A 13641-nucleotide genomic window follows, 5' to 3' on the forward strand; every position below is an offset into this window, starting at 1 on the left:
ACAATCCGTGCAGCTGTTACCTCCAACACCTTTGTTCAGCTGTGGTTGTTTCCTTCAGCCCTGTGTTTCACTGTGGGGTCACAGCCCTTCAGGTGGGGGTGCTGTACTGAGGGGCTGCACCCCAACCCAAGTTTGGGCTTTGGGGAGGGCTTTGGCCTTCCCTCCCTGCCCAGTGGCTCGTAGTCACTTGCCATCTCTGAGTGCAGGTTTGTGACAGCACAGCACAAGCTCACATTAGATTCCTGGCTCCCATTAGTATTCCCTGGCTGTGCAGCCTCTTGCCCCTCCACGTGTTAACCCTCAGTGCCACCAAGCCTTCAGGAATGGGGACAGGCTCTGCACCCCAGCTTTGGGGGGCGCAAGGACATGTGGGGCTGACAGAGCTGAGGAGACCCCCCAGGCTGAAGGTGGGAACTTCTGGCCAAAGGTAGGAGCAGGGTGGGCTGTCTGCTGCAGTGCCCCAGGAGCACAGCCCTCCCCAGGTGTGTGCACAGAGCTTTCTGGGGTTTTGGAATCCCTTTCCCTGCTCTCCTCCTCTCCCAGTGTCACTAATTTTGCTGCTGGTTTGTTACCCGAGCGCCGTGAGCGTGACCTTGCTCAGGAAGGTTTCTGCATTGCTATGCTTTATGATTTCACAATTAGACACTGGCTACAAGTTGCCCACGTGTGGAAGTTAAAGGCTGAGACATCTCTTAGATGAACCAGCACCTTCACTCAGTTTTGTTTCCTTTAACATATTCTCAAGTGCTGGTGAAGATGTTTGAGGCAAATTCTACTTTTGAAATAGTTTGCTCTTAAATCTTTTCCACATCCTGCTGCACAGCTGGGGGTGCCCAATCTGTCTGCACTTTGGTTAATGATGTTTGGTGATTCCACTGCTACTTGGGTCAAGGCTAAAATTTTTTTTTTTTAACAAAATGGTTCTTGCAAATGGGAAGATGTTTCTTGCAAATGGGAAGATGTTTTGATTCTTTGTCCAGTTTCAGCTGTGGCACAGTTCTCACCTAAGACTTGATTTCACAGGAAAGCAAAACAGCATCTGCCCCACACCTGCATAGCAGCACCTCCTCATGCAGCAGGGGAACATTTATTAGTTCGTGGAGTCCTTGAAGGACATGGCTGTGGCCACCCAGCTCTTGCTGGGGCTGGCTGTGTAGGGAGCACACTTTAGCACCACGGCCACCAGGAGGGACCCGATGGCACTGGACACAGATTTTTCGGAGAGGGGAGGACATTCACCTTCAGAGTTGCCCTTCTGTCCGTGCACAGTTCACGTGGCCCATGGGGTGGGATGGAGCCTCTGAGTTCACTTCCCTCAATGTCACCTAAGGACAGAGGAAGCCGGATCTGCTGAGCTCCCCAGCTGCGGGCTCTGCTTGCTGGGTGGGGAGAACTTGCAGCAGCCCCGGGGCAGCGCCAGCAGAGGAGAATGGGGCTTCTCACAGCCCTGAGGGCAAAGAGCTGCTCCTGCCTCCAGCAGTTTTTGGTCTGTGTCACATCCCCAGGGGGGGATCAGGGCCTGGGCTGGAGCCTCAGAGCAGCCCCAGGCTCACAATCTGTGAAATGGATTTTTATTGCTGGAATTTCGCAGCTCAAGAAACTGAGGCAGCTGTGACGGTGGCCAAGGCAGCAGCTCGAGGGCTCTGCCCAGCACGGCTGTCCCTCTGTTTGGTGGCTCAGCAGCCCGGGGAAGCCCCGCAGTCCCTCGGGTGCCGGGATTTGGCCGCAGGCACCGAGGCCAGGCGGGGAGGTCGGGGTTGCAGTCGCAGCTACACCACTTGTGCCTCCCTAAGCAGCACCCGTGGCTGCGAAGAGTTAAAAAAACCCAAAGGCTCTTTCCGGAGCCAGAGGAGCCTGGTTTTTCCTCTCTTTGTACTCATCCTGCTGCATGTGCTGTCCTTGCTCCGACCGTGTGGATTTGGCGCTGCTCCCCAGCGCCTTCCTGTCATTAGGATTCCCTGGATTGCTGCTGCTTTCCTTCTTCCAGCCGGGCTCTCCCTGACGGGAGCTCCCGCACCTCGCCCGGGTCTCCCGTAACCACGGCGGGGACGCAGTTACAATAACGATGTGCTCCGTAAATTATCCTGTGCCGAGGGTTTGGGCACGCTGCAGGCGTGCTGGTGGCTCCCGGGGAGCTGGGGACACATTGTGGTACCGCTGGCACCCTGCAGAAGTGCCAGAAATGCCACGATGTGGCACCTCCACGCCCGGCCGCGGGAGATGCCCCCGGGGCATCGAGAGCCGGGCAGGAGCGTTGGTCACGGCCCTGAGAGGGGCCGGGGTTTGCGGGGGCTCAGCTGGGGGACCGACCCTGTGCCGGTCATGTCCCCGTGGGAACTGGTCGCCCCACCACAGCCCACCTGCTGCCCGCCACCCTCACGTCCCTCCTGACCGGGCACAGACCCAGCGTCACTCCCCGGCTCGCTGCTGGCCCGCTAGGGGTTGTTACAGCATTTTGGGGTGGCGTGCCTGGCTCGGGGCAGGAATTGCAGAGCATCCCTGCTCCTGCCTCCCCTCTCCCGCTGCTCCTCCTGCTGAGGCAGAGCCCCGGGGGGCATCGGGGGCGATGCGGGTGCTGCGGTGGAGGCCCGCGGGCACCGTCACCCTCCGTCCATCCCTCCGTCCGCCCGTCGGTCCAGGCGGGGCCCCGTGCTCCGAGTGAGTCCGTCTTTCCATTGTTCAAACAATCTCTTTTCCACACGCGGTGCCAAAGGCTCCCCGCTCGCTCCCGCACGCGCCAGTATATTTAGCTGCCTCTAAGCCTCTACCTTTCCTTATATAGGAGAGGCCAAACGAATTTCTCACTCTCATTATTAATAGCCTGAGAGGAGCTCTTAGGAGGCTGCCAAAAATAGCAGGCAAACAGAGCGCACCCGGGGTGGGGAGGGTGTCGTGGCAGGCAGGGAGCCGCCGGGACCGCCGCGGGAGGGATGCCACGCTGCTTGTCCTGGCTTTTCCCTTTGGGAACCACGCTAAGGTGTCTCCCAGCATCCTGCCCCGGGCAGGGGGTGCCCCTTGCCCTGCCAGCTCTCTGCAGGTAGGACAGGCGGGGCTCCGGGTGTGCAGAGCAGCCCTGTACCCCCGGACTTGGCGGCTGGGGATGCTGGAACAACTGCCCCGTGGGTGTTGGGGACACCCCAGGCGGGTGGCTTGGAGCAACCCAGGGATCCCCATCCCCACGGGGTCACCTGGCCATGGGAATCTCGTGTGGCTGAGGTGGTGACAGGTTTTACCCTTTTGTGCACTCCACGAGCTCCGTTTTGCCCTCGAGCTGCCCTGGGCTGCTGCTGGGCCCAGCGGTGTGTGTCGGCTCCTCCACGACGTGGCTTTGGGCACCGCCGGGCACCCGGGGGATGTGGGGCAGGTGGCAGAGCTGGCCGGCTGTCTGCGTGCTGCTGGCAGCCCTGTCTCTGTCCGGGAGGGAGAGGGTTTCTCAGCAGAGATCACCCAGAATCGGGCACATGTGCCGGGACACCGAGACCAGGATGGGGAGAGCGAGGAGGGAGCTTTGGGGTGCCCAGCGAGTGAGGGGTCTTCAACTGCACCCGTAGATGTTGCATCCCCGGCAGGGTCTGCCTTAAATCCCTCCCTCCTCCCTCCCTCCCTGGCGAGGAACTTCTCCCGCTGAACTGGAGGATGCTGCAAGCTCCTGCGGACGAGCCGGAGGAGTCCTGTGGCAAAGTCAAGGCGAGCAGGGAAGCAGCGTGCTCGTGCCGGGTGTCACCGCAGCTCGCTGCCGCCAGCCCAGCGTGCTGCGGCCGGTGTCACCTCCAGGACCGTGAGTGGCCTTGCGGGCGGGAGGTGCGGGGTCTGCGGGGGGCAGCGGGGCTTTCCCCGCCGCCAAGGTTTAACCTTCAGCGAGCCCGGCCGGTGCTGAGCCCGCCGGGGCCGGGGATGCTCCTGCTGCGGGGCGCCGGCAGCGGCTCGGCGTGGGCGGGGAGGGGACACCCTGGGGAGGGGGACACCGCAGCCCCCCCTGCTTGGGGCCAGCCCGGGTCAGGCGGAGGAGCGGGAGGTGGCAGAAAGTCTCTGTGTGGCTGGGGGGACAATGGGGCCCGCAGCAGGTCCCGGCTGCAGAGGGGTCCTGGGTGGTGAATGCTCGGGCTCTGCGGGCAGCACCCGGCCCTTCTGCCTGCGGGTGTCCCCCTGCACCGGGGCCGGTCACCCCCTCCCCAGGGAGCCCAGGCGCCCTCCGCCACGCAAAGTGGGGACACCCCACGCCTGTGGGATAGGTTGAGAAACCCAACTTCTGGGCACCTCGGCATCGCATTTTGGGCTCGCACGGAGGGAAGTGCTGGCCACCACGGCCGGGTGCACCAGGGTCATGCGCCCACCGCCCCGACACGGGCAATGCCGCGGGCAAAGGGACGGCAGGACGGGAGCCAGGGTGCTCCCCCAGGCACCCTGTGCCAGGGCTCCCCTTGCATCCACCTCTCTCCTGCTTGCCGGGCCTCTTGGTATTTTATAAGACACTCAGCAGCTGCTGCAGTGGGTTTGCCGGGGATGGATGAGCCGGGGGAAACTGGCTGGGGGGGCAGCTCTGGATGGGAAAACTTGGAAAGGTCCCTGCGGAGCAGCGGCTGCAGAGCTCGGCCAGGGACGCGGCGCTGGCGGAGCCGGGGGAAAAAAAAGACTCTTCCTTTTATAGCCAAGCTGGGGTTGTTGGGTGCCTGCGGACGCGAGGGTGCCACTGCGGCCGGCCCCGGCAGCCCCCCGGCGCCTTTGCCTCCCCCTGCAAAGCCGTCTGGTGCCCACAAACCACCCTGCCCGGGCACGGAGCTGCTCTCGGGGCAGGTGGAGAACACGGGCAGCTGCCATGGCCGGGGACTCACAGCCAGTCTGCGGGCATGGAGAATTCGTGGAAGAGGGGCTGCCCCAGGCCACAGCTCCCTGGTGGGTTTCGGCTCGGGGTCTACAGCTGCAAAATGCAGCGCTGGGGCTGGGGAGAGCTCAGGCATGCCTTCGGTGGTGGGGGGCACACCCAGGGCTGCAGAGGGGTTGGTGGTGATGACAGGGAATTTCTGGGCACAGAGAGGGCAGTGGGGAAGGACCGGTCTGTGGAACAGGGCAGGGGCAAGGAGGGGTGGTGGAAACAGGCAGGGGGGACCCGGGCTGGAGCAGGGACACGAGGCAGCCCGGATGCAGTGAGCATCCCGTGGAGCTGGGTGCAGCCCTCCAAGGTCACTGGGAGAGCCTGGCCGAGGGCTGTGGGAACAGTGCCATGGGCTGGGGCTGCATGGGCCACTTGGGCTGGGGTGTCTCTAATACACCCACACGCTCTGATACTGGGAGACTGCCCAAGGTCAGCCGAGGTGACTGGAGATGAACTCGGCTGCGATGTGAGAGCCCTGGCTTAGCAGTTTCAGGGTGGGTTCAACTCTGAGCTTTTGGTCCTGGCAGTCCCTGGGAGCCCGGCACTGCTGCAGCAAATGCTCAGGGCAGCATGGCACTGCACTGCAGGGCCGGCAGAGCCCCAGGGGTGCAGTGGGTGCATCTCTGCAGCCTCGGGCTCAGGACACCCACTCTCTTTGATTTGGGGTGGGACAGGGGAGCTGCTCCTGCCAGACACGCTGTGCCCCACTGCTCCTGCTGGGCTGGGCACTTGTCTTGGCTCCTGGGAGCCGTGTCTGGATCCTCAGGGCTGGATGCCTGGGGACCAGCCATGGGGGAGCTCCTGGGCTGCTGCCAGAGCATCCTCTGTGTCATGCTGTGCCCCACAGCAATGGCTGGTGTCTCAGGGATGGCACTGAGCAGTGACTCTGCTGCCTGTGGCTGCTGTGAGCTGGGCTGGTGACGTGAGGCTGTATTTGGCACCCAGGGGCTCCTTGCAGGGAGCTGCGGTGTGTGTGGCCACAGCTCCCAGTGCTGAGTCACGGCCACGCCATATCCAGCCAGCCCCTCCTGCCCACAACCAGACCCCCACGCACCCCTCACTTCCCTGTCCTGAGAGGGGGCAGGCCTGGGAACCCAGAAACACTCCCTGTACCTGCCATTGTCCCATTCCAACTGCAGATTTGGGGCTGGGAAGGTCACTGAAGTCAGGGTGCATCCCCTCTGTCACCCTGCTGTTGCCAAACTGTGCTGGGCATGGGAAGCCCCCACAGCTCCCTTACACTGTCAAGCTCCCAGCTGAATCCCTCCTCCCATGGGCAAAGGCACCTCCAGCCTTCCCAGTCCAGAGCTGCCGTGTGGGGAGGGGGTGGGGAGGGGGTGAGAGGGGCCCAGGGTCCTGTGTCCTCCTCCTGGCCCCTCAAACGAGATGGGCAGGGGCACGTGGGTGTAGGAGGTGGGTGCCCCCCTACACTTGCTTCATGTGTACCAGTCTGAACCACTGCTCTGGCACATGGAAGATATGAGGATGTGGAGTCTGGGGGTTTTGGGGGATGCAGGGGGAAGGGGAATGAGTTGGTGCATCCTGACCCAGCACAACAGCAGCAGCAGCAGCAGCAGCAGGGGGAACCCTTGCCAAGCCAAGAGCCAGGGCTCAGGGGGATTCCCCTTTGGAAGTGGTTCCAAGCATAGGCACCCACCCTTGCCACCCATCCGTGCTGGCCCGTGTTGTCTCACAGGACACGGCCCTTGGCTGTGCCCCCTTCTCGCAGGTGCAGCTTCACAGGTTCACCCACAGACCAAACCACTGAGCCTGGTCTGCATCCTGGAGTATCCCATCACCCTCAAAGGGCTGCCAAAACCCCCCAAAACACCAGCCTGAACACTCTGCAGACACCCAGGGGCTCTGGGTTCGAGGCACACACGGGCTGGCCATGGCTCCGAGCACGAGGAGCTGCAGGGTGGCTGCGGGCACAGGGGCCATCAGGGCAGTGCCTCTGCCTGGGCTGCACCGGAGAGAGGCCCTGGGGGAGGGCAGGAGGTGCTCCCCAGAACCCCTGCCCAGTCTCGGGTTTCACCATGGCCACTGGCTCCTTGCAGGATCTCACTGGGGCTGGAGGACACGGCTGGCAGAGGGACAGCCCCGTGCCCTGCGCCCCCAGACCCATGGCGCCTGCCTCTCCCTCCCATCCCTACATACTTCTTCATATGCCCATATGGAGCCGGCCGGTGTTATGGAATGTTAAGAAGTATGTATTTTTGGGCTGGGACCCCCACAGCAGGAGCCCCCATCACCAGCAGTGGCCAGACGGCACCTCCGGAGAGACGATGCGTCCCCTGGGGCTGGTAAAAAGGAACCAGATCAACTTGCAACTGGATTTGGTCCCCTTCAACCAGCTGCAGCGGCGCATGAGCTACGGCACCGCTGGCCCTGACCGCTGCCGCCGTGCTGCCCCGAGCGGGCTGGGGCTGAGGAGCGGCTGCCGGGAGCGGGACAGAGCGGGGTGCGGAGAGGGGCTTCGGCTGGTTTTTGAGGCTGCCCAGTGGGGAGGAGGCAGGCAGAGCGGCTTCAGATCTGCTCTCCGGTCTCCTGTGGGTGGTGGTTAGAGCCGCGGGGTTTCAGCGTTCCCAAAGCTGCCGGGGAAGCGCCCCGTGAAGCCGCAGGAGCCCTGGCACAGGCCTGAGCCGCCCCAGCCCGGCGCGGCCTTCCCCCTCAGCTCCCGGCGCTCCCGCCCGAGCCCTTCGGGCCGAAAGGGCTCCTGAGGGGACAGCCCAGGGTGGGAACCCGAGCACGGGAGAGCTCCAGCGCCGCTCTAGCAGAGACAGCCACATCAAGAGTTAACCCGAAAGTGAAACTGAACGAGCGGTTTCAGAAAATTCTGGAATATCTGGTGATCCACCCCTCCCCTCCCGGTCGGGATATATTCGGCCGTTTCCCTTCCTTCCTCCCAGCACAACAGACACAACAGAGGCTGGTGGCGAGGGGAGCCGCGGTCCCACGGTGCGTGTTTGGGGACAGCAGCCTTTCTCTGAGGGGGGGACAGTCATGGGGGGCTGCTCCCCTCACCGGGCCACCACCACTCAGAGCAGCCACCGAGCCCTGGGGCGGGCAGGAGCTTGGGCAGGGAATGGGGGGATCTCTGTTTTTAAGGTGCGGTGGGCGGCCAGCTGGGTGGGAGAGGGGTGGCTGGGGGCGATCGTGCAGGGCAGAAAAGCCCCGCTGACCCCACCTGCTGCCTGCAGAAAAAAAATCTTGTTCTTGCTTACCAAGGTACTGGGATTAGAGCAGACTCATCGCAGCTCTTACTCCCAGCCAGCCGACCATGGGTAAGTTGCATGGCTCGTGGGGTGGGGGCTGTGGGCGCTGATGTAGGACAGAACTGGGGGGGCACAGAGACCCTGGGGTTCGCCCCTTCTCCCCTCTCCTCCCGGGTGTCTGCAGGGCTGAAGGAGGGAGGCTCTGGGAGAGCGGCTGCGGCCAGAGGGAACCTGCCCTGCCTGGCACAGGGCACTGGGCTCCAGCCGGGAGGAGCTTTAGTGCCCGCACTCCTGCCCAGCTGCCATTTTCTTTCTTAGGCTTTCTTCCAGTTGCCGTGGTATTTCTTGCAGGACTCGTCATAGGCGTTGCACTTACAGGTGAGAGTTTGTCACGAGATGAGCAGCAGTCAGCTTGTCTTGTGGTGCTGCTGAGGGGGAAAAGGCAGCTCTGGCCGCTGCCTGGAATTCTGCCTGCCCCCGCTGCTGCAGCCCTGCACACTGTTCCTCTCCTGCCGCCCATGGGTGTCCCTGTCCCTGCACCCCCAGCCCTCGCTCCCTGCTCTGGTCCCTGGGTGCTTTTGGGGAGGCCGGTTCTGGTGCTGGTGGCAGGGGGACATGTGGGTCACAGAGGGGACACTAATGCTGCTCTGCCCTCCCTGCAGCACTGGCAAGGAATAAGCCCGTGGACTTCACTATAAATTCCACGGGTCTGCATCTCTGTGTTGGTGAGTGGGGAGGGCAGGGGGGCTGGGCTGTGCTGGGTGGAACACGGGGTTGTGCCCTGGGCTTACTCTGAAGCCAAAGCAGCCCTTGAAGCCATCACTGGTCTGAATGTGCCCAAAGTGTGGCAAAGGGATCCATCCCAAGGTAGTGGGAAGAGCCAGGACGTGCTGGGGTAGGAGTCACTGCTGAGGGCAGCAGGGGCTGTGCAGGCAGGTGACTTCTCTGTGCAAGAACGACTGTGTCAACTGGTAGTGGTCAGAGGCGGAAAAGGAGAGCAGAAAGGGGTAGGGTGTGCTCAGGAAACAGAGCTCCCTGCAAGCCAGCTCTCTGGCAGAGACCAGGGAGACCCTTGCTGGAGAGACATTTTTGGCGTTGCCTGCCTTGCGCTTGTCCATCAGCAGGCAGCCTCGATGCTTCTGGGACAAGACTCTCCTGTCTTTACAGGGGAAAAACAAGAGGACGATCCTCCAAAGTGCAGCCCATACAATGAGGTCCTGAAGAAGGACTCCTGATTACCATGGCTAGTGGACAGAAACAGATTTCCTTCCTTCCAAGAGGTCTGATTGATGTCTTCCCACTGCAGGAACTGGAAAGCTGTTGTATTGTGCTTTTTGTTTTATTAGTAGGTTTATGGTTTGATTTGTAATTTGGTTGATTTCTTTATGCTGTTTTCCTTTTGTCTCCACCTTTTCCCAGTTATTTTTTCAGCTAGTTTCTGTTTCTCCAGACTTTAGCAGTTTACTGAAACTGTTTTTCTTCCCTTGAAGTTTTATTGGTTCATACTTTGTGATCCTTGCCTTGTTTTTACTCCCAATTCTCCTGAGCTGGTGGCAGGGGGACATGTGGGTCATAGCAAGCTCCTAACTCTGTGCTGTTCTCCCTGCAGCCGTGGCAAGTGGTGCACCAGTAGCCATAGCTGCAGCAGGGGTTAGCAAGACCAAGGCTGCTGCCTTCATTTTCACAGTCGGTGAGTGGGGAGGGCAGGGGAGATGGCTGTGCTGGCAGGGAACATGGGGTTGCACCCTGCGCTTGCTCTAAAGCCATACCAGTTCTTTAACTCCTCACTGGTTCAAATCTCCTCAAACTGTGGGAAAGTGATAAACCCCCTGCGTGGAGGGAAAAGTCAGGACCTGCTGGCTGGTGGTCAGGGCTGAGGGCAGCAGGGCTTGTGCAGGGAGGTGACTGCTCTGTGGCAAGAAATCCTGTGTCTACTGGCAGCACTGGTTGGAGGCAGAAAGTGAAAGCAGAAAGTGGTTAGATGGTCTCAGAGAGCAGAGCTCACTGCAGGCCAACTCCCTGGCACCGTCCATGGAGACCCTTGCCTCTCCTGCCCAGGAGGAGTCCTTGGCTGTCCCTGCCTCATGCTTGTCCTTCAGCGGGCAGTGTCGTCGATGCTCCTGAACATCACACTTCTGTCTTTGCAGGGGCAGCATCAATGGCCTGACTCTGCCCTCTGAGCAGCAGCTGATTGCATCCTGGCACAGAAACAGCTCCCTATGTTCAATGCAAGGGAGCAAAAGCAAGATTCCTTCCTTCCAAGCACATGGATTCATCTTCAAATGGCCAGCGCTGGAAAGTCCAATCCCTCCCACAGCTTCTGCTATAAATGATTTGGCATTAAGCAATAAATAAGCAATAAATGAACAGTGCCGGTGTGTCTGTGTGGTGGTGGTTGATGTGCATTGTGGCTCAGGTTCCTGCCCCACAGCTGGGCATTTCCCGTGCTCCAGGAAGGGATTGCAGCAGGCAGTGTTTCCAGCCTTGCTCCCTGTCCCCCTGCCCAGCCAGGGGCTGGCTCCCACTGCAGCCTGACAGTCCTGGCAGTCCCTGGGAGCCCGGCACTGCTGCAGCAAATGCTCAGGGCAGCATGGCACTGCACTGCAGGGCCGGCAGAGCCCCAGGGGTGCAGTGGGTACATCTCTGCAGCCTCGGGCTCAGGACACCCACTCTCTTTGATTTGGGGTGGGACAGGGGAGCTGCTCCTGCCAGACACGCTGTGCCCCACTGCTCCTGCTGGGCTGGGCACTTGTCTTGGCTCCTAGGAGCCGTGTCTGGATCCTCAGGGCTGGATCCCTGGGGACCAGCCATGGGGGAGCTCCTGGGCTGCTGCCAGAGCATCCTGGGGGGGCATGGCTGTGGTGGCAGCCACAGTGGTGGCTCACAGCAATGGTTGGTGTCTCGGGGGTGGCATGAGCAGTGACTCTGCTGCCTGTGGGTGCTGTGAGCAGGGCCAGCGAAGTGAGGCTTCACTTGGCACCTGGGGCACCTTGCAGGGAGCTGTGGCACGTGTGGCCGTGGCTCCCTGTGCTGAATCACTGCAAATGAGGTGGGCAGGGGCATGGGGCTGTGGGAGGTGGTTGTCCCCCTACGCTGGCCCAGCTGCTCCAACCCTCAACCACTGCTCTGACAAATGGACAGGTACATGTGGAATTTGGGGTTCCTGCAGGGTGCAGGGTTGCAGGGGAATGACTTGGCACATCCTGGCTCAGAGCAGCAGCAGCAGCAGCATCAGGATAGACCCCTGCCAAGTGAAGAGCTACAGCCAAGGAGGATTCCCCTTTGGAAGTGGCTCCAAGCACATGTTCCCACCTCTGACATCCATCATCTGTGCTGGCCTGTGTTGTTTCACAGGACACGGCCCTTGGCTGTGCCCCCTTCTTGCAGGTGCAGCTTCACAGGTTCACCCACAGACCAAACCACTGAGCCTGGTCTGCATCCTGGAGTATCCCATCACCCTCAAAGGGCTGCCAAAACCCCCCAAAACACCAGCCTGAACACTCTGCAGACACCCAGGGGCTCTGGGTTCGAGGCACACACGGGCTGGCCATGGCTCCGAGCACGAGGAGCTGCAGGGTGGCTGCGGGCACAGGGGCCATCAGGGCAGTGCCTCTGCCTGGGCTGCACCGGAGAGAGGCCCTGGGGGAGGGCAGGAGGTGCTCCCCAGAACCCCTGCCCAGTCTCGGGTTTCACCATGGCCACTGGCTCCTTGCAGGATCTCACTGGGGCTGGAGGACACGGCTGGCAGAGGGACAGCCCCGTGCCCTGCACCCCCAGCCCAATGGCGCCTGCCTCTCCCTCCCATCCCTACATACTTCTCCATATGCCCATATGCACCCCGAGGATGGGACAGCCTCAGTCCTGCTCTAGCAAAGACAGCAACATCCCTTGCTTAAACAGAAAGCAACCTGAGCGAGCGATTCCACAAATTCTCGGAAATCAGTTGACTCACCCCAGCCCCTCCTGGCGGGAGGGGCAGGGGTGGGTCAACATATTTTCGGGCGCCAATAGCCCCCTCAGACCACAAAACACACACCAGACGTCGAGGAGCCGCGGTCCCACGGTGGGTGTTTGGGGACAGCAGCCTTTTTTCTGGGAGGGGCTGGGGGGGGACATTAACGGGGGGCTGCTCACTTCTCTGCGCCGGCGGTGCAGCCGCTGGTCCATGGGACGGGCAGAAGCTTGCGCGGGGGCTGGGGGGTCTCTTCTTGTGAGGGATGGGGCCGGGGGCTCTTGGGTGGGAGGGAGGTGGCTGGGGGCGATCGTGCAGGGCAGCAAAGCCCCGCTGACCCCACCTGCCGCTTATGCAAAAATATCTTGTTCTTGCTTACCAAGGGACCGGGATTAGAGCAGACACATCGCAGCTCTTGCTCCCGCCCAGCCCACCATGGGTAAGTTGGGTGGCTCGTGGGGTGGGGGGCGCGGGATCTGCAGTGGGACAGCCCGGGGGGGGGGGCACAGAGACCCTGGGGTTCGCCCCTTCTCCCCTCTCCTCCCGGGGGTCTGCAGGGCTGAACAGTCAGCTTGTCTTGTGGTGCTGCTGAGGGGGAAAAGGCAGCTCTGGCCGCTGCCTGGAATTCTGCCTGCCCCCGCTGCTGCAGCCCTGCACACTGTTCCTCTCCTGCCGCCCATGGGTGTCCCTGTCCCTGCACCCCCAGCCCTCGCTCCCTGCTCTGGTCCCTGGGTGCTTTTGGGGAGGCCGGTTCTGGTGCTGGTGGCAGGGGGACATGTGGGTCACAGAGGGGACACTAATGCTGCTCTGCCCTCCCTGCAGCACTGGCAAGGAATAAGCCCGTGGACTTCACTATAAATTCCACGGGTCTGCATCTCTGTGTTGGTGAGTGGGGAGGGCAGGGGGGCTGGGCTGTGCTGGGTGGAACACGGGGTTGTGCCCTGGGCTTACTCTGAAGCCAAAGCAGCCCTTGAAGCCATCACTGGTCTGAATGTGCCCAAAGTGTGGCAAAGGGATCCATCCCAAGGTAGTGGGAAGAGCCAGGACGTGCTGGGGTAGGAGTCACTGCTGAGGGCAGCAGGGGCTGTGCAGGCAGGTGACTGCTCTGTGCAAGAACGACTGTGTCAACTGGTAGTGGTCAGAGGCGGAAAAGGAGAGCAGAAAGGGGTAGGGTGTGCTCAGGAAACAGAGCTCCCTGCAAGCCAGCTCTCTGGCAGAGACCAGGGAGACCCTTGCTGGAGAGACATTTTTGGCGTTGCCTGCCTTGCGCTTGTCCATCAGCAGGCAGCCTCGATGCTTCTGGGACAAGACTCTCCTGTCTTTACAGGGGAAAAACAAGAGGACGATCCTCCAAAGTGCAGCCCATACAATGAGGTCCTGAAGAAGGACTCCTGATTACCATGGCTAGTGGACAGAAACAGATTTCCTTCCTTCCAAGAGGTCTGATTGATGTCTTCCCACTGCAGGAACTGGAAAGCTGTTGTATTGTGCTTTTTGTTTTATTAGTAGGTTTATGGTTTGATTTGTAATTTGGTTGATTTCTTTATGCTGTTTTCCTTTTGTCTCCACCTTTTCCCAGTTATTTTTTCAGCTAGTTTCTG

General features: G+C 61.1%; 1 protein-coding gene and 2 long non-coding RNA genes across 3 annotated transcripts; 2 read left to right on the forward strand and 1 right to left on the reverse strand.

Moving 5' to 3' along the window:
* Positions 1–1284: 1284 nt before the first annotated feature.
* LOC121359878 lies at positions 1285–4958 on the reverse strand. Its single transcript, XM_041479142.1, has 3 exons — positions 4432–4958; positions 3234–3410; positions 1285–1325 (listed from the first exon to the last, which is right to left on the reverse strand). The coding sequence occupies exons 1-3, from the start codon at positions 4956–4958 to the stop codon at positions 1322–1324; spliced, it is 708 nt and encodes a 235-aa protein (XP_041335076.1). The 3' UTR covers positions 1285–1321.
* A 2365-nt stretch (positions 4959–7323) lies between these two features.
* On the forward strand, positions 7324–10455 carry LOC121360002. Its single transcript, XR_005956119.1, has 4 exons — positions 7324–7831; positions 8102–8157; positions 9698–9778; positions 10236–10455. It is a non-coding gene; the product is annotated as an uncharacterized LOC121360002 (long non-coding RNA).
* LOC121360003 lies at positions 8164–9568 on the forward strand. Its single transcript, XR_005956120.1, has 3 exons — positions 8164–8466; positions 8751–8813; positions 9256–9568. It is a non-coding gene; the product is annotated as an uncharacterized LOC121360003 (long non-coding RNA).
* Positions 10456–13641: the final 3186 nt, after the last annotated feature.

This window comes from Pyrgilauda ruficollis, unplaced genomic scaffold, assembly GCF_017590135.1.
Source record: "Pyrgilauda ruficollis isolate IOZ18807 unplaced genomic scaffold, ASM1759013v1 scaffold48, whole genome shotgun sequence".
In the NCBI taxonomy this organism is placed as follows: Eukaryota; Metazoa; Chordata; class Aves; order Passeriformes; family Passeridae; genus Pyrgilauda; species Pyrgilauda ruficollis.

Coding starts and splice junctions, on each gene's coding strand:
- LOC121359878 (XM_041479142.1), bottom strand. CDS start 4,958: ATGCCTGAGCTCTCCCCAGCCCCAGCGCTGCATTTTGCAGCTGTAGAC. Junction 3,411..4,431: donor GCCCGGCAAGCAGGAGAGAG/GTGGATGCAAGG, acceptor CCTCCCGGACAG/AGACAGGGCTGCCAGCAGCA.